We start from the raw sequence: 27,568 nt of genomic DNA, 5'->3' as shown, positions 1-27,568 counted from the left end.
AATGTGGTGTTAGTGGTAGGGAGGGGGTTGAGAGTGATATAAATTTATGTTCTGAAGAATTATGGGACATTTGTTTAGCTTTGTTGCAAGAGCGGGGAGGGGTGAAGGGGGAGACCGAATTGTGTCGTCTTTTTCATAAGGACATTTTGAGATGAGCCCTTGAGGAAGGGATGTGAAGCCGCAGTTGAATGTGCGCTTCGTATGAATGGAAGGAATAAATGAATAAATAAATAGATAATATTAATTTTGTTTATTGATTGCTGGTGTATTTCAAGCAATATATATCATTGACAATAGTTATGATTGCGATTAGGTTTGCAGTTTGCTATAGATCCAAGTCGGTACAGCACATTTTCACCGAATAACGTGGACTAACTATACGTCCAGGAACTAAAAATGTTCTCAGACCGAAATCCAGTGCATGGTCGATCAGCCGTGAATGCACACAGCCATGCATGTTGACAAAAACAAACCAAAAACATCGCACTTTCACTTCAGCGGAGCGATGGTTTATGTGCGAAGTACGACTGATCAAGGCAAAATAAAGTGTCCAGAAGGGAAGAACACATTCTTGAAACTCAGCTGCTTTAATTCACTGCCGTTTTTCTTATTTCATAGCCCATAAACTCCACGCCAGTAATTGTGGTATTGTTGTTAATAACACCCTTTTATGTATTGTTGTAATTGCCCTAATACTATTTGTGTATGCATGTACATGTATGTATGTTAGGCCACTCTAAGTTCAGCCCGACGACTGGTTGGTCGTGTGCTTATTTTGTCTCACATTAAAGTTGCGTTGGATTGGATATCGGTGTTGCTTTGTCGTTGTGTTCTACCCTAACTGGCGTGGTGGCAGCGGTTCCTTCGAACCCAAAAACCGTGCCTACGAGTGAACGATACTCTAACGGCGGTAGGACAATCGCAAAACACGGCACAGTGCTAACGTGCACCGTATCTTCACCGGATTCGTACATATCAAGTGATCCGAATTTCCAATTACATCATGCAACGCGCGCCGAAACAGTGGTGCTTGACCAAAAACGAGACGATAAGTTCGTTCGAGAACTGGAAACAGAACTTAGTGTACACCCTATCCCTTGATGCAAACTTTGCCCAATTTCTGGTGGATGGTATGACTTGGGGCAAGAAAACCAAGACTGAACCGGTTCGCGGGTTCAAGGATGACCCAGCAACCGTACCTGAAGGTTCCAGGTGGACTGCCCAACAAAAGGTGTCCATGTTAGAACTAATGTTAGGTCAAATAGCGAACTTCTGTCCAATTATTTCCCGGAATACTATAGTGAAGAACTCCACATCCACCGATCTCATTTGGCAAACTATCCGATTACACTTTGGATTCCAGACAACGGGTGGCCATTTCCTTGATCTGGCCGACTTTCAACTAGGGCCTGACGAAAGACCAGAGGACCTATACCAACGGCTCGCGGCCTTCGTCGAGGACAATCTACTAAAAGCGAACGGCTTATCTCACCACAGGTCTGTCATGACCGAAGATGAAGAGCTCTCACCTTCTCTCGAGAATATGGTAGTACTTACGTGGCTCAGACTCATCAACCCGGAGTTACCCAAACTCGTTAAACAACGTTACGGGACCGAGCTAAGATCGAGGACCCTATCATCGTTAAAACCGGAGATCTCCCAAGCCCTCGATTCTCTACTGGACGAAATACGTACGAACGAAAGTGCTAAAGTGATGCGTGCCGCAGCATCACACCAATCCGTTCCTAAAACCAATTCGTTTCGCCCTCAAGGGAGATCAGGCAGAAAGTTCGACGGCAGAGGGGATAAGTCTTGTCCTCTTTGCAAACAGGCGGGTCGCAGTGATCAGGGACACTTCCTAAGCGAGTGCAAGTTTCTCCCCGAAAAGGATCGCCGCTACATGGTAAGAGCAAGACAGATACTAAGTATCCTTGACAATGACAATGCCGATTATGACACAACTACTCAGGAACCTCAGGTGTCCAGTTTTGATTGCAGTAGTGACATTCAAGGTCCGAGTAGCTGTGACTTTAACCCATCAGCCCAAAGAATCCAGGTGCGTCAGTCACCCTACATAAACTGTTTCTATGAACACCATGGCGCCCGCATCACTATTGATACTGGCGCAACAGGGAACCTCATCAGCTTGCCATCTTCTAAAAGACTTGGCGTAGACATCCGTAAAAGCTCACAGTCTGCCCACCAAGCTGACGGGTCATCCCCTTTGAAAGTCATTGGGGAAACTAGGCTGACATTCACCAGAGACGATCAACCATTATTTTTTGAAGGTCTTGTCATTGAAAACCTTGATGTAGATATCCTTGGAGGTACCCCGTTCATGGAACATAATGACGTTTCCGTCCGACCTGCAAAACGCGAGGTCCGACTAGGCGTCGGCTCCAAGTACATCTACGGCTCACTACCCGAACCATCTGGTCGTCATGCAATTCGCTCATGCGTAATCCGCGCTCCAGACCAATCTGTCACGATTTGGCCCGGTGACTTCCTTGAAATAGACACCCCGGTCGACATTCCCCCCGATTCGGAATTCGCTCTGGAACCCAAGGTAGACGCCAGACTCGCAACAGAAACTTGGCCTAGTCCAGCCGTGATACCAAGTATCGCAGGAAAAATCCGCATCCCTAACACTACTAGCGAACCCGTTGTCCTAAAACGCAACGAACATATATGCCAGATTTGCCCCGTCTTCGTGCCGGAAACAGATCCTGCGCCGACGCGATGCACAAAGACACCCCTGATACGGGCTAAGTCTGACTCTTCAAAACACTCCGCTACAGTGAGTCTTGACCCTGATAACATCCTACCCCCCGACATAGCCACCAAATTCCGCTCGACCCTAGACGAATATGACAGCGTATTCGACCCAAACTTCAAAGGTTACAACGGAGCTTCCGGTCCGTTCGAGGCTAAGGTTAACATGGGCCCGGTACAGCCCCCACAGAGAAAGGGTCGCCTCCCTCAGTACGCGCGTAACCAATTACTCGAGCTTCAAGAGAAGTTCGACACCCTAGAACACCAAGGCGTATTCAAACGCCCTGAAGACGTAGGCGTGAACGTGGAATATCTAAACCCATCGTTCTTGGTAAAGAAATCCAAAGGCGGATTTCGGCTCGTCACCGCTTTTACTGACGTGGGACGCTACAGCAAACCCCAGCCCTCCCTAATGCCCGACGTGGACTCAACCTTGCGCCAGATCGCAAAGTGGAAGTACGTAATCACTACAGATCTCACCAGCGCGTTTTATCAGATTCCCCTCTCCCAAGAGTCTATGAAATACTGTGGTGTTTGTACCCCATTCCGCGGCGTTCGTGTCTACACTCGATCGGCGATGGGCATGCCCGGCTCTGAAACAGCACTTGAGGAACTAATGTCTCGCGTTGTAGGACACCTCATTCAAGAAGGCATCGTAGCTAAAATAGCCGATGACCTCTACATCGGTGGAGACACCCCAGAGGAGCTCCTCCTTAACTTCAAGAAGTTCCTACACGTCCTGCATATCAATCGTCTCGCACTTTCAGCCCCGAAAACGATTATCGCTCCTAAGAGTACAACCATCCTTGGATGGATCTGGTCTCTGGGTACCCTCCAAGCTAGCCCCCATCGCATCGCAACCCTCTCGAATTGCAATCTCCCAGAGAAAGTGAAGGACTTAAGGTCTTTCATTGGCGCCTATAAGGTACTTGCCCGCGTTATCCCGAGATGTTCCGATGTACTCACTCTGTTAGACCAAGCTACCGCCGGTCGCGAGTCCAAAGAGAAAATTGTTTGGTCTGACGAACTGTGTGAAGCCTTCAAAAGCGCTGAGAAAACACTTGGAACAAATCGCATTATCACGCTACCTCGTCCAAGTGACACTCTGTGGATCGTAACAGACGGCGCATTTAGAAAACCTGGTCTAGGCGCTACACTCTACGTCACTCAGTCAGACAAGGTACACCTAGCCGGTTTCTTTAGCGCAAAACTACGAGACAGACAAGCTACTTGGCTACCGTGCGAGGTCGAAGCTTTGTCAATCGCAGCAGCTGTCAAACATTTTAGTCCTTATATAATCCAAGCCACAGAAAACACTTGTGTCTTGACAGACAGTAAACCATGCTACAAGCATTTGAGAAACTCTGCCGCGGTGAGTTTTCTGCTAGTCCTAGAGTCACCACATTCCTGTCAACAGCGAGTAGATACCAGGTATCTATACGCCATGTATCGGGCTCTTCCATACTGCAGTCGGATTTTGCAAGCCGCAATGCCCCACCATGTGATGAGCAAGGTTGCCAAATCTGCAGTTTCGTAAAACAAACCGAGGACTCAGTCGTTCGACGCGTACCTGTAAACGTATCCGACATTGTGTCCGGCATTCACAAGCTCCCGTTTACCAGCAGGTCGACATGGCTATCGATCCAGTCTGAGTGCGCAGATTTAAGACGCACACATGCGCACCTGAAGCAAGGTACACGCCCTTCCAAAAAGGTAACTAACAGTAAGGACGTGAAACGTTACCTCAACGCTGCGACGATTGCAAAAGACGGTCTTTTGGTTGTACCCCAGAACGAACCACTCATCCCAACGCGTGAACGAATAGTCGTTCCCCGTCAGGTACTAGATGGCTTACTGACAGCTCTCCATGTTAGGCTTGACCATCCGTCAACCAATCAGTTGAAGTCGGTTACCCACCGCTACTTCTTCGCCTTGGATCTCGACAAGTCCATTGAAAAGGTCGCTCAGTCTTGTCACAAATGCGCATCGCTTTTGAAAACCCCACATTTGTTTGCGGAACAAAGTACTTGTGATCCGCCAGACACCGTCGGTGTATCATTCGCTGCAGATGTGATCAGGTGCAACAGGCAGTTCATCCTTGTCCTCAGAGAGTGTGTGACGTCATACACTACGTCAACCCTTATCGAAGATGAGCGCCATGAATCACTCCGCGATGGTCTCATCCGCCTATGTGTTGATATTAGACCCTTAGATGGTCCTAACGCTGTAATTCGCGTTGACCCGGCGCCAGGCTTCAAAGCTTTAGTCAGCGACAAACAGCTATCAGAACTCAAAATCGCGATCGAAGTTGGTAGAGTAAAGAACGTCAACAAAAACCCGGTAGCCGAAAAAGCTGTCCAGGAATTAGAGTTGGAGTTGCTAAAAACTGACCCCACAGGTGGGTGCATCTCCGCGAAGACCCTAGCCATTGCCTCTGCAACCCTAAATGCTCGCGTCCGCTCAAGAGGCCTCTCCGCACGTGAAATGATGCTACAACGTGACCAGTTCACGAACAGACAGCTGAATATGTCTGACGAGTCTTTGATCCGAAATCAACACAGTAAGCGCAAAGACAATCACCCACATAGCGAAAAGTCAAAAGCTCCGAACACGCGCACCTCCGACACTGGTTCAATACAGGATTGGGAAGTCGGCGACATCGTGTACCTCTACGCCGATCGTAACAAGTCTGCATCTCGTGATCGTTACATCTTGACGTCACTAGACAACAATTGGTGCAATATCAGAAAGCTTGTTGGTTCTCAACTGCGAAATGCATCTTACCGGGTCAAGAAAACTGAGTGTTATAGGGTACCAAGCCAGGTAGTTCTAGACACTAAAAACTATAAGTACTCGACAGATGACGATGACGACGACGACTCCGACGTGACCGTGTGCGTACCTGCGACGGAACGTGCCTTATCCGAACTCCCAGAGCCAATACAGACGCCACCGCCACCGCCCGTTCCCGAGATTCCTCTGGAAATAGCCGAGCCTTCGACCCAAAGTGAACCATGCATATCCGCGTCCACTGACCCTCAACCTCTGCGACGCTCCTGCCGTGATCGAAAGCAAACGCAGTTTTACGGCCATTTCTAATTCAAACCTCATTCTCATGATCATTCGTGAATATATTGGACTCTCACTATCATCTTTCTAAAAGAAAAAGAGGTTGCGCCAGTAATTGTGGTATTGTTGTTAATAACACCCTTTTATGTATTGTTGTAATTGCCCTAATACTATTTGTGTATGCATGTACATGTATGTATGTTAGGCCACTCTAAGTTCAGCCCGACGACTGGTTGGTCGTGTGCTTATTTTGTCTCACATTAAAGTTGCGTTGGATTGGATATCGGTGTTGCTTTGTCGTTGTGTTCTACCCTAACTGGCGCCATATATCATATTTTATTTACCGGTATTATAGAAAATGCTTCGATGGTGGAGACTAGTCCCTGGTCTTTATCCATTACGTTCCTCCATATGTGCAGCCAATATGTAATACACATAACGCGGGGCACCAGTCATCGTGCCGGTATGGCGAGGTTTATTGGTTAAAAATTTACATGTATTGCGCTATGCATGCCCATAGCACTTTCGCGGCTGTAACCCAGATTGACTTCTTAGTTCATGGACACTCTCGTTTTATCGATGTTTTGCAATGCATTACCGTGTTCATGTACATATAAAGCTTTCACCTGGGGACGAGAGTTTGCTGGAATAATTTCTTGAAGAGAATAATACCCTAATACAAAAGTCTCAGCCGATGGCGGAGACTAATAATTTCAAACTAACTACTTCAAAGGGCCGAGGCCGGAATCAACTTATGTGGTAAAAAATATCTGAGATAGAGAGGCAACCCCAGCTGTTCCGCAGCGCTGGTGTTAATCAGCTGATCAGCAGGATGCAACTGCTGCAGTCGATTCCTGATGGAGAATCGAGCGAGCCGGAGAAGACTTGGGGGCGACTGGCTACGATTCTTCACCAGGCGCTTCAAGCTAAACAGCGCTGCGAAAAACTCACTGGGTAGCCTCTCAAAACAAATTTTAAGTAAATTTTGGATAGATAAAGCAGATTCTTTATCTATCGAAAGCATAAAATGGCGCTCCGCAAGGCATCCGTTTTCGTAAACTCTTCTCCGCACCAATTGTTAGCGGAGTCTTCCGCCTGCGCGCCTCCAACTCACTAACCGATGATTGGCCGTCAAGGAGTGCGCAGTAGAACATCTTGCTGCAAAAATAAGAGAGACAGGTTTAGCTTCGAGCAGACGATAAACAGCTAGAGCTAACAGTATGATTGTATGGGTGTACCGCGTATATAATGTATATACCTTATTTTTAAAGCGCCCTTTTCAGAAGAATGATTCAAAGGCGCTTTACCACTGAGAAGAAGTTATCAATTTGAAAATGCTCTCGGAAAAGCTGACGCTTAACCCGCCTTTTTAAAGAGAGACAAATTGTCCAATCGATGTATAACTGCAGGTAGGCTATTCCAAAATACAGCACCACCACCGCCGCCGCGTGACCAAAGTGTACCGGGTTCGCGTCTTTGGAGGGAATAAGCTGGGTGACTCTTGATGCAGAGCGTAAACCTCTGTTAATTTACTTAATTTAACAGGATTCCTACAATCAGACTTTTGCTTCCTTGCAGCAAGACGCATCCTCATATAACTATTTACTACTATAGTTCCGTACTAAACAACATCCAACGCGGGTCATCTCTTGTAGAGCAAGAACTATAACAACCCGGTTCTCATGCAAAAAAAAATGAACCACAAGGCCAGAGTCCTCTATTAAAACATGTGTACATTACGTGTACATTGTTGTGCATAGGTTTTGGTAAAAAAAGTACTCATTCAGTCATTGGACCAATCAATCTGCACAAAATTTTATATGTGTCAAGAAGAACCCTTTGCCAATAGCATAATAAAGTTTTAAAAAATTCCAATACCAATTGCCTGAGAAAAAAAGATTTCCATACACCATATCCATCAAAATGTCACTGGCGCATTGATATGGCCCTGTCAAAGTACAAGTTCTAAACTGACCAGTGAGACCACATTTTCTTAAATATATTATCAAAAAGCATATTTCTGTGATGGCCTGACTCTGTAGATTAAGAATCAACCACAGATTGAGAATTAATTCCACTTTGGTCCATCCCAGCCATGTATTTACCACAACTTGACATTTTGATAAGCTCTATGTGACTGTGCCACACTTCCGGTCGTGGATGAATACAGGTCTCTGCCCTAGTAGAGAGCCAGTGTTGGCCCCAGGTCAAATGTTCTGCTGTTTTCAGATTCCCCTAGATGTCCACATTACTGTGCAAAAGGAATTTTTGAATTATATTGAACTGTAAAATTTTTATTCGAGTTCATCTTCTTGCTATGTCCGGCCTCAAATTCTATGTTGAAGTGATGTGGGCGTGGCAAATTCTTAAATACCCAACATGTAATATTTCTGTTAAAAATTATTAAATCCTACTAAGCACTGTTAGTTTGAAATAAAGGATATATACATTATTAGAAATAAGAGTTTTTGAGTTCATATGGTCATTGCTGGATGTCCCAGGGCCAGTTTCTAAGTTTGGGCAGTTACCATGACAACGGATTATAGAAATTGTAGAATCTCTACAACACTGAGTCTGAATTTTCAAAAAGTCACAATTCCAGATTACTTCAGATTCACACTTGCCTACCTATCAAGTTTAAACTTCATATGGCCAGCAAAGAGCATGTGTGGCCAATTCAAAGTGAACCCCTTTGACCCTGAGAAACCTCCTTTTCTCACATTCTCAACTTGAAAGATTGGAGGACACATGTGTAGGCCTACCACATGTTTATTTTTCATTAGGATATGACTTTTGTTATGGCTAAGGTATTTGTTTATCTAAGCAGCTCATCAGTACAGAGAAGCACAATGATGAACCATCCCAATATCCTCAAGCTTCAACTAGGTATGCCCTGGGGGTCACTTTACATGTGGACTCCACAGAGTAAACTTCAACTCAAGATGGCTATAACTAAGCAAAAAGCCAAGCCGTGGATTTCAAGTTGGCCACTCTTACCACTCGCCCTACAGCAGGACAATGCCTCCAGAGAAAACTGATGGTAGCTGGTCTCGTTTCACTTCAGTAATGAGGATTACAACAATGTTGTGCGTGAGCGATCGGATGGCATCATCTTTGCACCGACGGTCGAGAACACAGTCAGCCCACTGAGGATACTTCGCCGGAGGGGACAGGATGCTGCAAAGGACAATACAGATATTATACTAACTGAGGATACTAACATTGTTGACTATACCCAGTCCATAATATACAGTTTACACTACTCGACTTCAGATCAGCTTCGCTGTTCTGGTTTATTTTGAGTTTTAAGGTCTGAATCCATGATTGCGGCTGAAAAGGGTTAATATGTACAATAATGCCATAAGTATTGGTTCAACTACAAGAAAAAGGGATGAAAAGGACGTGCAGAATAGAGAAAATAAGATAAAATGTGTGTGCAAGTGTCAAATTTTTCATACTTGGTCAACCATTTTGACTACTAGGCCAGAGTCCTCTATTAAAACATGTGTACATTACGTGTACATTGTTGTGCATAGGTTTTGGTAAAATGAAATGGCCAGGGCCATTGTGCTCACCTCATGTGGAGGAAAGATGGATAAAGAGCATGGTATTGTGTCATGTAGTGTTAGGTTTGATGTAGGTCCAAGCAATTACAATTTCCCCAAAATGGCCAATTTACAGTACATTCGACCTCTGTGACCTTGAAAAGTAGGTCAAATCAAAGAAGACCCGGGTGACACATTGAATGGTTGTTAGAATTAGATGTACCTATGATATAAAATTGGTGCCAATCGGGCATGTCATTACTAGGAATAATGGCATTTTGAAGAATTTAGGATTTGGCCCCCTCCCTGGAGCGGAGGCCAAATAGCAAATCAGATCGCACCAAACTTCGGTACCTGAGATCACCTGACCAAGGGGTACATGTGTACTTAATTTGTGATCAATAGTCATTGCAGTTAAGAAACGTGCCATAGTTACAGCCTGACGGGGAATTTACGCCATTTGACCTCTGTGACCTTGACAAGAAGGTCAAATTAAAAACCTGTGTGACATATACTGTATGGTGGTTAGATGTACTCATGATATCAAATTGGTGGCAATCGGGCAAGAAGTTAAGGAATAATCACATTTTTAAGGTTTTTGGATTTTGCCCCCTGGTGGTCAAGTGGTGAATCATATTGGACCAAACTTCGGTCCCTGAGATCACCTGACTAAGGGGTAAATGTGTACCAAATTTGGTATCAATAGTCATTGCAGTTTAGAAACGTGCCATCGTTACATCCTAACGGCCAATTTACACCATTTGACCTCTGTGACCTTGAAAAGGAGGTCAAATCAAAAACCCGGAGGATATATGATGCACCTTTGCTAGAAGTACCTACCATATTTTTTTCAAAATTTCCCGACTACTATTAAGGGAGATATTGCATATTTTCACTTTTAACGTTTGGCCCCCTGGTGGCCAAACCATGAAACGAATCGGACCGAAACTTGGTCTCCAAGGTGTCATTACATAAGGGTACATGTGTACCAAGTTTCAACTCAATAGCTCTAACAGTTACGAAAAGTGCCCTGCTAACGGACGACGGACAGACGACGACGACGACGACGACGACGACGGACGCCACGGTATGGGATAAGCTCACCTCTGCTAAGAGGTGAGCTAAAAAGTACTCATTGGACCAATCAATCTGCACAAAATTTTATATGTGTCAAGAAGAACCCTTTGCCAATAGCATAATAAAGTTTTAAAAAATTCCAATACCAATTGCCTGAGAAAAAAAGATTTCCATACACCATATCGATCAAAATGTCACTGGCGCATTGATATGGCCCTGTCAAAGTACAAGTTCTAAACTGACCAGTGAGACCACATTTTCTTAAATATATTATCAAAAAGCATATTTCTGTGATGGCCTGACTCTGTAGATTAAGAATCAACCACAGATTGAGAATTAATTCCACTTTGGTCCATCCCAGCCATGTATTTACCACAACTTGACATTTTGATAAGCTCTATGTGACTGTGCCACACTTCCGGTCGTGGATGAATACAGGTCTCTGCCCTAGTAGAGAGCCAGTGTTGGCCCCAGGTCAAATGTTCTGCTGTTTTCAGATTCCCCTAGATGTCCACATTACTGTGCAAAAGGAATTTTTGAATTATATTGAACTGTAAAATTTTTATTCGAGTTCATCTTCTTGCTATGTCCGGCCTCAAATTCTATGTTGAAGTGATGTGGGCGTGGCAAATTCTTAAATACCCAACATGTAATATTTCTGTTAAAAATTATTAAATCCTACTAAGCACTGTTAGTTTGAAATAAAGGATATATACATTATTAGAAATAAGAGTTTTTGAGTTCATATGGTCATTGCTGGATGTCCCAGGGCCAGTTTCTAAGTTTGGGCAGTTACCATGACAACGGATTATAGAAATTGTAGAATCTCTACAACACTGAGTCTGAATTTTCAAAAAGTCACAATTCCAGATTACTTCAGATTCACACTTGCCTACCTATCAAGTTTAAACTTCATATGGCCAGCAAAGAGCATGTGTGGCCAATTCAAAGTGAACCCCTTTGACCCTGAGAAACCTCCTTTTCTCACATTCTCAACTTGAAAGATTGGAGGACACATGTGTAGGCCTACCACATGTTTATTTTTCATTAGGATATGACTTTTGTTATGGCTAAGGTATTTGTTTATCTAAGCAGCTCATCAGTACAGAGAAGCACAATGATGAACCATCCCAATATCCTCAAGCTTCAACTAGGTATGCCCTGGGGGTCACTTTACATGTGGACTCCACAGAGTAAACTTCAACTCAAGATGCCTATAACTAAGCAAAAAGCCAAGCCGTGGATTTCAAGTTGGTCACTCTTACCACTCGCCCTACAGCAGGACAATGCCTCCAGAGAAAACCGATGGTAGCTGGTCTCGTTTCACTTCAGTAATGAGGATTACAACAATGTTGTGCGTGAGCGATCGGATGGCATCATCTTTGCACCGACGGTCGAGAACACAGTCAGCCCACTGAGGATACTTCGCCGGAGGGGACAGGATGCTGCAAAGGACAATACAGATATTATACTAACTGAGGATACTAACATTGTTGACTATACCCAGTCCATAATATACAGTTTACACTACTCGACTTCAGATCAGCTTCGCTGTTCTGGTTTATTTTGAGTTTTAAGGTCTGAATCCATGATTGCGGCTGAAAAGGGTTAATATGTACAATAATGCCATAAGTATTGGTTCAACTACAAGAAAAAGGGATGAAAAGGACGTGCAGAATAGAGAAAATAAGATAAAATGTGTGTGCAAGTGTCAAATTTTTCATACTTGGTCAACCATTTTGACTACTAGGCCAGAGTCCTCTATTAAAACATGTGTACATTACGTGTACATTGTTGTGCATAGGTTTTGGTAAAATGAAATGGCCAGGGCCATTGTGCTCACCTCATGTGGAGGAAAGATGGATAAAGAGCATGGTATTGTGTCATGTAGTGTTAGGTTTGATGTAGGTCCAAGCAATTACAATTTCCCCAAAATGGCCAATTTACAGTACATTCGACCTCTGTGACCTTGAAAAGTAGGTCAAATCAAAGAAGACCCGGGTGACACATTGAATGGTTGTTAGAATTAGATGTACCTATGATATAAAATTGGTGCCAATCGGGCATGTCATTACTAGGAATAATGGCATTTTGAAGAATTTAGGATTTGGCCCCCTCCCTGGAGCGGAGGCCAAATAGCAAATCAGATCGCACCAAACTTCGGTACCTGAGATCACCTGACCAAGGGGTACATGTGTACTTAATTTGTGATCAATAGTCATTGCAGTTAAGAAACGTGCCATAGTTACGGCCTGACGGGGAATTTACGCCATTTGACCTCTGTGACCTTGACAAGAAGGTCAAATTAAAAACCTGTGTGACATATACTGTATGGTGGTTAGATGTACTCATGATATCAAATTGGTGGCAATCGGGCAAGAAGTTAAGGAATAATCACATTTTTAAGGTTTTTGGATTTTGCCCCCTGGTGGTCAAGTGGTGAATCATATTGGACCAAACTTCGGTCCCTGAGATCACCTGACTAAGGGGTAAATGTGTACCAAATTTGGTATCAATAGTCATTGCAGTTTAGAAACGTGCCATCGTTACATCCTAACGGCCAATTTACACCATTTGACCTCTGTGACCTTGAAAAGGAGGTCAAATCAAAAACCCGGAGGATATATGATGCACCTTTGCTAGAAGTACCTACCATATTTTTTTCAAAATTTCCCGACTACTATTAAGGGAGATATTGCATATTTTCACTTTTAACGTTTGGCCCCCTGGTGGCCAAACCATGAAACGAATTGGACCGAAACTTGGTCTCCAAGGTGTCATTACATAAGGGTACATGTGTACCAAGTTTCAACTCAATAGCTCTAACAGTTACGAAAAGTGCCCTGCTAACGGACGACGGACGGACGACGACGACGACGACGACGACGACGGACGCCACGGTATGGGATAAGCTCACCTCTGCTAAGAGGTGAGCTAAAAAGTACTCATTGGACCAATCAATCTGCACAAAATTTTATATGTGTCAAGAAGAACCCTTTGCCAATAGCATAATAAAGTTTTAAAAAATTCCAATACCAATTGCCTGAGAAAAAAAGATTTCCATACACCATATCCATCAAAATGTCACTGGCGCATTGATATGGCCCTGTCAAAGTACAAGTTCTAAACTGACCAGTGAGACCACATTTTCTTAAATATATTATCAAAAAGCATATTTCTGTGATGGCCTGACTCTGTAGATTAAGAATCAACCACAGATTGAGAATTAATTCCACTTTGGTCCATCCCAGCCATGTATTTACCACAACTTGACATTTTGATAAGCTCTATGTGACTGTGCCACACTTCCGGTCGTGGATGAATACAGGTCTCTGCCCTAGTAGAGAGCCAGTGTTGGCCCCAGGTCAAATGTTCTGCTGTTTTCAGATTTCCCTAGATGTCCACATTACTGTGCAAAAGGAATTTTTGAATTATATTGAACTGTAAAATTTTTATTCGAGTTCATCTTCTTGCTATGTCCGGCCTCAAATTCTATGTTGAAGTGATGTGGGCGTGGCAAATTCTTAAATACCCAACATGTAATATTTCTGTTAAAAATTATTAAATCCTACTAAGCACTGTTAGTTTGAAATAAAGGATATATACATTATTAGAAATAAGAGTTTTTGAGTTCATATGGTCATTGCTGGATGTCCCAGGGCCAGTTTCTAAGTTTGGGCAGTTACCATGACAACGGATTATAGAAATTGTAGAATCTCTACAACACTGAGTCTGAATTTTCAAAAAGTCACAATTCCAGATTACTTCAGATTCACACTTGCCTACCTATCAAGTTTAAACTTCATATGGCCAGCAAAGAGCATGTGTGGCCAATTCAAAGTGAACCCCTTTGACCCTGAGAAACCTCCTTTTCTCACATTCTCAACTTGAAAGATTGGAGGACACATGTGTAGGCCTACCACATGTTTATTTTTCATTAGGATATGACTTTTGTTATGGCTAAGGTATTTGTTTATCTAAGCAGCTCATCAGTACAGAGAAGCACAATGATGAACCATCCCAATATCCTCAAGCTTCAACTAGGTATGCCCTGGGGGTCACTTTACATGTGGACTCCACAGAGTAAACTTCAACTCAAGATGCCTATAACTAAGCAAAAAGCCAAGCCGTGGATTTCAAGTTGGTCACTCTTACCACTCGCCCTACAGCAGGACAATGCCTCCAGAGAAAACCGATGGTAGCTGGTCTCGTTTCACTTCAGTAATGAGGATTACAACAATGTTGTGCGTGAGCGATCGGATGGCATCATCTTTGCACCGACGGTCGAGAACACAGTCAGCCCACTGAGGATACTTCGCCGGAGGGGACAGGATGCTGCAAAGGACAATACAGATATTATACTAACTGAGGATACTAACATTGTTGACTATACCCAGTCCATAATATACAGTTTACACTACTCGACTTCAGATCAGCTTCGCTGTTCTGGTTTATTTTGAGTTTTAAGGTCTGAATCCATGATTGCGGCTGAAAAGGGTTAATATGTACAATAATGCCATAAGTATTGGTTCAACTACAAGAAAAAGGGATGAAAAGGACGTGCAGAATAGAGAAAATAAGATAAAATGTGTGTGCAAGTGTCAAATTTTTCATACTTGGTCAACCATTTTGACTACTAGGCCAGAGTCCTCTATTAAAACATGTGTACATTACGTGTACATTGTTGTGCATAGGTTTTGGTAAAATGAAATGGCCAGGGCCATTGTGCTCACCTCATGTGGAGGAAAGATGGATAAAGAGCATGGTATTGTGTCATGTAGTGTTAGGTTTGATGTAGGTCCAAGCAATTACAATTTCCCCAAAATGGCCAATTTACAGTACATTCGACCTCTGTGACCTTGAAAAGTAGGTCAAATCAAAGAAGACCCGGGTGACACATTGAATGGTTGTTAGAATTAGATGTACCTATGATATAAAATTGGTGCCAATCGGGCATGTCATTACTAGGAATAATGGCATTTTGAAGAATTTAGGATTTGGCCCCCTCCCTGGAGCGGAGGCCAAATAGCAAATCAGATCGCACCAAACTTCGGTACCTGAGATCACCTGACCAAGGGGTACATGTGTACTTAATTTGTGATCAATAGTCATTGCAGTTAAGAAACGAGCCATAGTTACGGCCTGATGGGGAATTTACGCCATTTGACCTCTGTGACCTTGACAAGAAGGTCAAATTAAAAACCTGTGTGACATATACTGTATGGTGGTTAGATGTACTCATGATATCAAATTGGTGGCAATCGGGCAAGAAGTTAAGGAATAATCACATTTTTAAGGTTTTTGGATTTTGCCCCCTGGTGGTCAAGTGGTGAATCATATTGGACCAAACTTCGGTCCCTGAGATCACCTGACTAAGGGGTAAATGTGTACCAAATTTGGTATCAATAGTCATTGCAGTTTAGAAACGTGCCATCGTTACATCCTAACGGCCAATTTACACCATTTGACCTCTGTGACCTTGAAAAGGAGGTCAAATCAAAAACCCGGAGGATATATGATGCACCTTTGCTAGAAGTACCTACCATATTTTTTTCAAAATTTCCCGACTACTATTAAGGGAGATATTGCATATTTTCACTTTTAACGTTTGGCCCCCTGGTGGCCAAACCATGAAACGAATTGGACCGAAACTTGGTCTCCAAGGTGTCATTACATAAGGGTACATGTGTACCAAGTTTCAACTCAATAGCTCTAACAGTTACGAAAAGTGCCCTGCTAACGGACGACGGACGACGGACGACGACGACGACGACGACGACGGACGCCACGGTATGGGATAAGCTCACCTCTGCTAAGAGGTGAGCTAAAAAGTACTCATTGGACCAATCAATCTGCACAAAATTTTATATGTGTCAAGAAGAACCCTTTGACAATAGCATAATAAAGTTTTTAAAAATTCCAATACCGATTGCCTGAGAAAAAATGATTTCCGTACACCATATCCATCAAAACGTCACTGGCGCATTGATATGGCCCTGTCAAAGTACAAGTTCTAAACTGACCAGTGAGACCACATTTTCTTAAATATATTATCAAAAAGCATATTTCTGTGATGGCCTGACTCTGTAGATTAAGAATCAACCACAGATTGAGAATTAATTCCACTTTGGTCCATCCCAGCCATGTATTTACCACAACTTGACATTTTGATAAGCTCTATGTGACTGTGCCACACTTCCGGTCGTGGATGAATACAGGTCTCTGCCCACAACTATCAAATAAATGGGAGGAGTATTTCGTTCTTATTCATTTATTGAACGTACCAAGCAAATTCCCATTAGCAAATGGGAGGTCCGCTGAAAAAATCTAACATTTAGTGAAGTTTCATGGAGGCCTAATATACGTGAGCGCCTCATTGAAAGTTTTCCTCCACAAACTGTGGAATCTTATAGATTAATGTTTTGGCCGCAGAATGCAGCACTCGATCGAATTGGAAAACAGATCTTCTTACAGTTTGTATCTGATCTAACGAGGCGTATTTCCTAAAAATCTTGGGGCCAATTTTTCGGGTAAGGGGCGAAGACACCCTTCTCGGATGAAAGGGATATTTCCGGCGTAAACCCGAAGCCAATTTGGTTTCCAACCGTGAGCCCGTTTTTGATGATAGTCATTTGATGTTCTTGCTGCCGATCATCGACCGCTTACCTCCAGTCGTGATTTTACCGGGCAAGGTCGGTTTTCGAACGCCCTGCTCCGGACCGTTTAAATCGGTTTTCTCTCGCTGAAGACGAGCCTCATTCTCACGTTCTTTCTCGGTTTTAGGGAATATTTCAAGCTGCCTTAGTTCTCTTGGCAACCGAGAAACAAACAGGCATTTCCAGAGGATCTTATCATTACTTTTATATTTAAGTTCTCTCTCGGCGCACCCAAAACATTGCCCTTTTTCCCCTTCATTCTCGTAAACTCGTTGAGCTTTGAGTACGGGAGCAAAAATCTTTTTGGTCAGATCTTTTGCGGACTGAACCTCCGCATCAAACGCGGCCCTATCTAACATTGTATAGTTTATGTCTTTGGTATAGTCTTCTACTGCCGAGTGCACAATTGTGCGAAATTCTTTAACTTTTATTAGGGCCTCATCCATGAATTGTGTTGCCTTTTCGCCAAGAGCGATAGCCTCTTGTTTTCGGGCGTACTCGCTTTCTAGGCACTGGGCCTTATTGACGCGTTTCGCGTACTCTGAAGAGCGTACGAAAACCTTGTGTTGAACTTCTTTTTCTAAAATTAGCTCAATAAAATTGTGGCGAATGGGATTTGATGGACGAAACAAAGTTGTCGTTCTTCTAATGCGTGTTTATTAACAGTGCATTGCATTCTGAAATGTGCAGAACAGTCAGTCAATAAAATGATATAAATCTTACATAATATATAAAAGGCAATGAATAGAAATTAATTTACATACAATCTGATCTATTCATATTATGATATTTAAGATAAACGTACCTGAAGGTTTACGACTTATATTGTTTCGGAACTTTGAAAATGGAAAATACAAATGTGCGGTGTTCGCTGATGACGGATGAATTGAAATTAAAACGTGCCGCTGCTGCGGATGATGCGCACTGTTGAGGAAAGCGTCATCGATGACGCGCGCTGCTGAGGATGCGGAGGCGCAATATGATGGCGTGTTAATTACATGTATGGCACGAAACAGTTCAGAACAACCCTCCGGGGCCAACAATAATGAGATACAATGTATTGATAATAATTATGCGGAGTCCATTTCCAAGATCACACAGCACTTCTGAACACTGCGTTTCTTTTCACCAGATTTGGTCCTGACCTTTACGTTTCGGACAATATTGTCATCACCGGGGTATACTTCGATTATCTGAGCAACATCCCACTTTCCCCATGGAATGTTCTGATCTGTCAAGAGAACCACGTCTCCAACCGCAAGTTGACGTTTAGCATTCTGCCATTTGGCACGGCGCATGAGAGTAGAGAGGTACTCCTTGACAAATCGCTTCGTGGCAAGAGCTTGCACAAACTCGAAGCGTTTGTGCAGATTTTTCGATTCTACAAACGGCCCTTGTGGAATTTCTGTTGAAGCTCGTCCTATCAGCAGATGGTTAGGAGTGAGTGGACGGAAATCATTGGCATCATCGCTTCCGTATCCAATGGGTCTTGAGTTCACCAGGCATTCCACTTCACTGAAAACAGTTGACATTTCATTCCATGTAAGCGTCTGATCACCCACAGTAATTCTAAGTGCGCTCTTGATCTGCTTGATTAAGCTCTCGTAAAAGCCACCTTGATGGGGACTCAAAGGCGTAATGAATCTCCAGTTGATATCATGAAGAACTGCAAATTCTTCCAACTGCTTGCGTATCTCTTTGGTAAGTTTCCTGAGTTCCTTCTCAGCTCCAATGAAGTTGGTGCCGTTATCCGATATTAATGTCTTTGGCCATCCGCGACGCGAAGCAAATCTGCGAACTGCTTGGAGGAACGATTGAGTCGACAAACTTTCCACTATTTCCAGATGAATAGCGCGAGCAGTGGCGCAAGTGAATATCGCGCCCCACGCCTTCATTTTAATGTTGCGACCATATCTCAACATGAACGGGCCGAAGAGATCCACTCCAGTAGTTGTAAATGGCGGTGCGAACAATCGGAGACGACTGGCAGGTAGATCACCCATTAGGGTGCTATGTGGTGGCTGTCTCAGCTTCCGGCAAATCACACAATTCCTCACGGTTTCTCTTGCGAGGTTACGACCTTTGAGAATCCAGTATTTGCTCCTACTCTCGCAGAGAGTACGCTCCGAACCGGGATACATCAACCGACTGTGGACATCTTCCATCACCAACCTAGATATGTGCCCTGAGGCGGGAAGTAAAACAGGGTGGATCTGGTCATAAGGTAGGCTCGCTTTTCTAAGTCGACCGCCTACTCGGACTACTCCATCTTTCACGAAGGGAGCAAGATCGAGACATCTCGCTTCCCAATTTCCCAGGTCTCTCTGAGCTTGAACAATCCAATAGTTCTCTGCTGCTCTAATCTCTTCTGGTACAAGTGTGCCCTCTCTTGACTCAGCTCGATCCTGTATCCTACACTTCAAGTTGTGGACAAACCGAAGACAGAGTGCGTTTACTCTCAAAAGCTTTCCCCATGTCGAAAACTTCTGGCATTCAATCGGCGAGACAACTTTCATTGCTGTGCAGACTGGCTTTGGCTTCTTTCTTTCCTTGTCTTCTGGAGGTACTGAGATCTCTACCTTTGATGGCCAATCCTCCTTTGGACTCAGAAGAAAGGAAGGTCCACTCATCTAACGTCCGACCATTTCCGAAGCTTCCAGTCCACGAGACAGGTCATCAGCCGGGTTTTGTTCTGTTGGGACGTGATTCCAAAGCTCTGGATCCCATGTCGATTGTATTTCGGCCACTCGTACTCCAACAAATGGCTTCAAATCGATGGAATTGGATTTAATCCAGTGAAGAACTATCTTCGAGTCTGACCAGAGGTGAACTTCTGGCTTTTCGCGAAGCTCCGTGTGAATCGTCTTTGCTAGACGAGAAGTGACTAACGTCCTGTTGTCCTCCAGAAAATAACGGCACTAAAATGTTAGATCTTATCAAATCACGCCCAAATTTCATCATCGTAGATTGGAAATCTTGGGTTACATTTTCTAATTCTGGCCATTCACTCGGGCAATATCCGAGCCAGAAGTCGTTTACATTCAGGTTATCACGGCAAACAGCAGAACACCTAATGTAAAGCGTATCATCGCACCGGTCTCCACCAGAAAAGTAATGTCGCTCCGAACAATCACCCGCAATGGAAAACGCAAGAAACGCAAAGGTTACTTTTCCATCCACAGTTATTTTTGGCACTAAACGCACGAGTTTAGTAAATAACTGGAAAAAATCACACGCAAAACTATAAAGGCCAACTTCTTGTCGTACGTATTCCATTGTCTACTTCGGCGAATTAGTTGTAAACCTTGCCCGTAAATAAATCAGTCTCCTCTCGGAAAGATCTTCTAATCTTGAAATGAATCGAGATTCAGCTTCGCCGTAATGTCTGCAAAATTGAAAAAATTTTCTTGATAAAAGCCTGATTAGTTTAAGCTACTCCCGTTTACAGTCCCAGATAAAGCGGCATTATTGAAAAATCGAATAATTGCTGTAGACTTTTTGTCTCCAGAGGCCAAGTGATTATGATGACGTTGTAAAAAATACATACCTCTTAGTAAGTCCGGGATTTCCGAGACGAATGGGTGTTGAATATACCACTACAATTCCTGTTTTGGCGGTAACTTTGTGAAAAAAGTCCTCGAGAGCTAGTAATACTGCATCTTCTCTAGATTTCACAAAACCCTGATCAACTGTTTAAAGCACACTGCTTGTGGTGAATTCTTCTCAAAACTCAAACCTCCTTGTATCAGTTTAAAAACGGCATCTCTCGATTTGAATCGGATTTTTTCACAAACTGTCGTTTTTGGGGCATCCTTCATACGTTCAGAAAAACAAGACACCCTAGCTTCGACGAATCGTAAAATCCGCTTGAATCCTGGTCCGAGCAACCAATACTCAAAATCTTTGACAATATAGATTGACAGAAACCCTGATTTTGAAACACCGATAGTGAAATCGATGAATTGGCGAAAAGCCCACCCGTTTGAAAGTTTTACTCGAGAAGTAAGTCGCTTATTTCCGAAAACATTTTCTAAGTCTACGCACAACTCCCGTCCGGGTGGCTTATCGAAATTTATAAGCGTTTGTCCGAGTTTGCAGTTAATTATTGATTTAAGAATGAAAAAACTCATCTTTTCTGGAAAATCTTAGACCGTTCATTATGCAAAGACTCCGCTGCATCAGTTTTCTGAGAAAAAATATTTCACTTACTTGGAAGAGGAATGTTTTTTGGATTAGAACTATTCGACAATCGATCGATCAACAGCAGCAGCAGCAGACAAAATCCTGCAGGAAAAAAAAAAGGTTACAATTACACCAGGAAATAAGAAGGATCCCGCAGCTTGTGAGTAGAGTATAAATTCTGCACGGAGAATAGTTTCAAAAAAAAAATGAAATGGCCAGGGCCATTGTGCTCACCTCATGTGGAGGAAAGATGGATAAAGAGCATGGTATTGTGTCATGTAGTGTTAGGTTTGATGTAGGTCCAAGCAATTATAATTTCCCCAAAATGGCCAATTTACAGTACATTCGACCTCTGTGACCTTGAAAAGTAGGTCAAATCAAAGAAGACCCGGGTGACACATTGAATGGTTGTTAGAATTAGATGTACCTATGATATAAAATTGGTGCCAATCAGGCAAGTCATTACTAGGAATAATGGCATTTTGAAGAATTTAGGATTTGACCCCCACCCTGGAGGCCAAACGGCAAATCAGATTGCACCAAACTTCGGTACCTGAGATCACCTGACCAAGGGGTACATGTGTACTTAATTTGTGATCAATAGTCATTGCAGTTAAGAAACGTGCCATAGTTACGGCCTGACGGCGAATTTACGCCATTTGACCTCTGTGACCTTGACAAGAAGGTCAAATTAAAAACCTGTGTGACATATACTGTATGGTGGTTAGATGTACCCATGATATCAAATTGGTGGCAATCGGGCAAGAAGTTAAGGAATAATCACATTTTTAAGGTTTTTGGATTTTGCCCCCTGGTGGTCAAGTGGTGAATCATATTGGACCAAACTTCGGTCCCTGAGATCACCTGACTAAGGGGTAAATGTGTACCAAATTTGGTATCAATAGTCATTGCAGTTTAGAAACGTGCCATCGTTACAAAATAACGGCCAATTTACACCATTTGACCTCTGTGACCTTGAAAAGGAGGTCAAATCAAAAACCCGGAGATATATGATGCACCTTTGCTAGAAGTACCAACCATATTTTTTTCAAAATTTCCCGACTGCTATTAAGGGAGATATTGCATATTTTCACTTTTAACGTTTGGCCCCCTGGTGGCCAAACCATGAAACGAATCGGACCGAAACTTGGTCTCCAAGGTGTCATTACATAAGGGTACATGTGTACCAAGTTTCAACTCAATAGCTCTAACAGTTACGAAACGTGCCCTGCTAACGGACGACGGACGCCACGGTATGGGATAAGCTCACCTCTGCTAAGAGGTGAGCTAAAAAGGAAAGAGGAGAAAGGTTTTGCGATACTTACTCGAAAATGACAGAATATCCAATCGACCAACGACCACAACTAGCAGATATCTTCTCCAGAAGGCATGATTATCAAATCCTGCAGGTGAAAAATGAAGGTCCTTTACTAATAAATACACTAGGATTAGGAAGAAGAAAACACGCGGTGTGAATAATAATAATTGAATTGTCAACATTCGACAATTTTAAAGGTGAACTGACAGACTACAATTTTCTGATTTAAGTTCATGATTTTGTTTTAGTACATAGTAAGATCCAACATCGCGCAGAGAGGTCTTCAAAAAACCCCGCAACAATTATGTAATATCCCTTTGAATGTCAGGGCTCTAGGAAAATTCACTTTTTTCATAGTAGGTAGAGGTAGGCAGGCGAAATAAATTTTTTTTCTTCAAATAAGTATTTTTACTGGTCAGAATGAAAGAAAAGCTCTAAATTCTTCAATAAAATATTTTGCCTGCCTACCTCTACCTTCTATAAAAATAGTGGGGCAGGTAACTAGCCAGTAGGGTAGTAAAGAGAGATATTACACTGAATGAGAAAAATCGAAAGTAGTAGTTATTACTACAGTCCATTCGACAAGACTTAAGGGTCTTAGAAAGTAAAGTCAGAAACTTTTAACTTTGCAAAATTTTCTGGGGACGAATTATTTTCGGGGACAAATTTTCCTAGGGGACGAATTATCCAGGGACGAATTTTCCTTGGGGACGAATTATCCGGGGACGAATTATCCTTGGGGACAAATTATCCGGGGACGAATTTTCCTAGGGGACGAATTATCCTCGGGGACGAATTATCCGGGGACGAATTTGCGGGGACGAATTATCCGGGGACGAATTATCCGGGGACGAATTTTCCTGTAACCGAATGTCAGACACTCAAAAAACGCAATTCAAACTACGCGCCAAGGAACTTTAATCCGTGACGTCATTCCTAGAACCTGCTGCAAGAATGGGGAGATCGAGAACAATACGCCATGTAATTTGTACACAACATTCAGCATCGACACACTTTTTTCTTCCGTTTGAACTTTTAAATATGCCTAGGCGTTGCGTCGCAGCTAATTGTAGCCAACAGGACAGGTATCTGTTTGAATTCCCGGATCCGGAGAAACCGAATTTATCGGCAGATGCGAAGAAGAAGACGACAGAACTGCGGCGTTCTTGGACGTTGTTCGTCAAGGCAAAACGAGATAAATGGCAGCCATCCAAAACCAGTGTGTTGTGCTCGAAGCATTTTACTGATGACTGCATCCTGAATTTGCAGCAATATAATGCTGGGTTTTCTAGGAGGTTAGTACATGTAGCACAGGCTGCCGTTATTTATGCTGAATCTGACGAAAATTAGGCCTGAGGTACTGACTGAGGTGTTGACTTTGTCGTTCTGTGTATTGCCCATGCCCTACTCCGTACAGCATGCATGATTTTAGCACGCCGTCCTTAAAAGATGGGTGATTTTTGAATTGGCCTAACCATCACATTCATATCATGTATTCACTGAGACAGGCCTAGGCTGCCTTACACCGAGACCTGGTTGGTACAAGACAGTTTCATTTCACGATTTTACTTTCAGATTGATGCGAAAAGAAGGTGCTGTGCCTACAATTCATCTGATGCCACCAACACCTACCACTACAAGTGCCGGTAACTGTGAAAGCACCCCACGGAGGCCTAGAAGTGCTTGGGCTAAGCGAGAGAATCGTCGTCTCGTCTCTGAGGCCCAAGCAGCAGCTATGGAGGTCGAAGAAGAAGATGATACTGCTTCACTCCAGGACATGCCTGAGCCTGAGGTCGAGGATGATGAGCCTATATGTCATATGCCTCCTTGTGACCCACCTTCCACACCAAACCTTCATGATGGGACTAATGCAGCCAGAAAGGTTGAGGTACTTACAAAAGGTGCGTAATATAAAATGTACTTAATTTCCATAATTTAGGCCTAGACAGTACCATACATTACATGATAAAAATTGCTCATTCCAGACAGCTAATCACCAGGTATTGACCATGTTCATTTACATTTTCAGCGGTTCAGACACCCAGGAGAAAGAGGCCTCCCTATAGATCTGTTGGGACCCAATGTGTTCTTCTCACAGACCAAGAGCCTGTCATGAAAACGCCAAAGTATACTGCCTGTGAGGATGCTGTTGAAAAAAATGAAATGGAGTTCAATGACAGTTTTGTTGACGATGGAGCTGTAAATGATGACCCGACAGATGAGGACTACCTCCCAGAGGAGGATTTTGACATTGGGGATTCAAGTTCTGATGATGAAGATTTTGATACTGTTGCTTTCGATGAAATCAGGTGTGTTTATATATTTACATGCAATCTATATCAGCTGACCATGGATACATACATGTAATGCATGTAATGTAGATAATCCATAAAGAACAATGTGTTAATGTTTTTATCCTTTTTTTCAGCAATGAAAATGTCCCGCCACTTCATGAGCCAAAACTGTATGTTGTTTTCGAGTCGGCCCTGCTTGAGTTGTTTGATACATGCTTGATCTGCAACCACCCAACAAAGACCAGCAAGAGAGTGTTCGGCACCATGATTACATTGAAGGCTGACTGTACTAATGACAGATGTCGCAACTCCAGGCAGTGGGACAGCCAACCAAAGATCGGAACTATGCCTATCTTGAACATCCTACTGAGTGGTGCTATACTTTTTTCGGGGTCGCTACCAAGTAAGGTCCTAAGGCTGTTCAAGTAAGTACATGCCACATATTTGCAGATAAAATCTTAACGTTGGCAACAAAACTCTCACACATGTGTCGTAATACAGGTGTCCTTATTTCGTTTTTCAGCTTCCTCAACATAAAATGTCAGACAGCAAGGACGTTTTACAGGCACCAAACAAACACCTGCACACTGCGGTTGAAACGACATGGAAGTGCTGTCAAGCTGCTCTACTTGAAACTCTCAAGGACAAACCATTGGTGCTCGGAGGAGACGGGCGCTGTGACTCAATGGGTCGCCAAATTTGGCAGCTATGTGTTGATGGAGCTGGACGTGAATAAACTGTTGTCGATAGAGTTGGTTCAGGTATGCATTACCTCTAGCAAATTTTATGGTGACTTTGTTAGTTTACACACTTAGTGGTTGTCTTTGTTCATAACCATATACATGTAACCTGTTCATTAGTGCTCCCAATAGATTGTCCTTATTTCATGTTGCAGAGCAATGAGGTGAAGAGCAGCTACCATATGGAGTTAGAGGGACTCAAGAGGAGTGCTCCCTTCTTGAGGACGATGACTGTAAAGGCCTTGATCACAGACAGACACAGACAGGTTGCCAAGTGGATCCGTGAAAAACTGAAAGTCCCCCACTTCTTCGACTGTTGGCATGTTGTGAAGGGTAAGCAATGTTATGTTCATAAGCTACTACTCTCAGGGGATACTATCACTCCACCTCATTTCTCTCTTCTAGAATGTAGCAAGGGTTCTAGGAAAAATCATGCTGTTGAACCCTGTTCTTAATTTGTCGTATTTCTTTCAGGCCTTTGCAAGAATATGGAGAAAAAGGCAAAGAAGAAGACACTAGCACCAATAAGGGATTGGATTAAAAGCATAAAATATCATTTGTATTGGTGCGTGATGTCATCCCCGCAAGGAGATGGTGCAGCGATCAAGAAGAAATGGTTGTCCTGTGTTGAGCACATCCAGGACAAACATGACAACTGTCTACATGGTGACCTTGGACAACAGAGGAAATGGTTAAACGAAGGTAGGTGATCCATACATAAACCAATAGTTGTCATTTCCATGGGTCACTTCCACCTCCAGTCAGTTTAATACTTGTTATTTATCTCCTTTCAATTACCTTTATTTTTCAGGAACCCAAGCAAGTGATGATCTGGTGGCTATGCTGACCAAGACTCTACTCGTCAATGACATCAGCAAGATGTCTGCAATAGGGCAGACGAGTGGAGTTGAATCATACCACAGCGTACTCAATCACTTTGCCCCCAAAATGATAAAGTTCTCGTACAGTGGAATGAACAGCAGGTAAGCCTAGGTGTGTCGGTATTCTAAAACAGTTCTATAGCATCCTAGAAGACTAGATGCACTTTGCCAAGTTGACTTTTTGCCTTTTGTTTCCTAATTTACCTGGTCCTTTTCAGGATTTGTCTAGCTGCTCTCCACTATAATGAAAATGCGGGACGCCCACAAGCAGCAACCATGGCCGGGGAAGGCCGATATAGGATCGACTTTCCTAAGTATAAAACTGGAGGATATGTTGTCAAGAAAATCTTGGTAGGAGCAACATACGGTAAGACAAACCATTTGCATACCATGTCACAATCCGGGTCTTACCATTTCACAACCATTATGGTCTCCCTACATTTGTCAAATAACTGAAGCATAGAACAATGTAAGAAAAAATAAAACATTTATTGGCTATCTTTTATATACCATGTTACGTATTGTATTCTATTTACACTTCCAGATTATGTAGAGGAATGCTTCCAGAACATGATGGAGTTAGTAACAACCAAACAGAAGGGTCCAAGCCGACAAGAGCCTCCACCGCTATGTGATCAGTTCAAGAAGCCAAACGTCAGTGATGCGGTTGCAGGATTCAAGTCTCGCTTCAGCAATAGCACAATTTGAATGTTCCTCATCACAGTTCTGGATGCTTAACACCTAAAGCCATATACCCTCGAAACTGGAAGTCTTCCTCCTGTCCTGGTGGTGGGTAGTGTGCCCGTATGCATGCTACAGCACATGACGGCAGAATAATTCTATTGTCTTTACCTACATATCCCCAACACCAACGAACCAACTGTCTATATGCGATGTGCCTGTACTTGGCATTGGAGGGCCCATTGAAGGCTTTGCTTCAATACTGCTGTTTGTAGAACAGCCAAGCAGTTTGTAGAGACCAGGGGCTGAGGCATACAGGAGTAAATCCGGGATGATCGACTATGCAGTTGGGA

General features: G+C 43.2%; 1 protein-coding gene and 1 long non-coding RNA gene across 3 annotated transcripts in view; one reads left to right on the top strand and one right to left on the bottom strand.

Moving 5' to 3' along the window:
- Positions 1 to 235: 235 nt before the first annotated feature.
- LOC135488090 (uncharacterized) overlaps positions 236 to 27,568 on the bottom strand; it is a 31,623-nt gene continuing 4,290 nt past the window's right edge. The window contains exons 2-7 of one of the 2 annotated variants that reach the window (XR_010446922.1): positions 22,627 to 22,704; positions 21,329 to 21,403; positions 14,619 to 14,798; positions 11,729 to 11,908; positions 8,839 to 9,018; positions 236 to 6,999 (exon numbers count right to left, since the gene is read on the bottom strand). This is a non-coding gene — a long non-coding RNA (uncharacterized LOC135488090). Of the gene's footprint in view, positions 7,000 to 8,838; positions 9,019 to 11,728; positions 11,909 to 14,618; positions 14,799 to 15,079; positions 15,098 to 21,328; positions 21,404 to 22,626; positions 22,705 to 27,568 lie in introns of those variants that run through there. The other variant, XR_010446924.1, reaches the window with a different exon arrangement.
- LOC135496551 (uncharacterized) lies at positions 25,934 to 26,990 on the top strand. Its single transcript, XM_064785917.1, has 4 exons — positions 25,934 to 25,986; positions 26,128 to 26,355; positions 26,465 to 26,636; positions 26,753 to 26,990. The coding sequence occupies exons 2-4, from the start codon at positions 26,142 to 26,144 to the stop codon at positions 26,988 to 26,990; spliced, it is 624 nt and encodes a 207-aa protein (XP_064641987.1). The 5' UTR covers positions 25,934 to 25,986; positions 26,128 to 26,141.

The sequence above is a fragment of the Lineus longissimus genome, chromosome 1, assembly GCF_910592395.1.
Source record: "Lineus longissimus chromosome 1, tnLinLong1.2, whole genome shotgun sequence".
In the NCBI taxonomy this organism is placed as follows: Eukaryota; Metazoa; Nemertea; class Pilidiophora; order Heteronemertea; family Lineidae; genus Lineus; species Lineus longissimus.
This window is presented reverse-complemented; position numbering and strand designations above follow the sequence as displayed.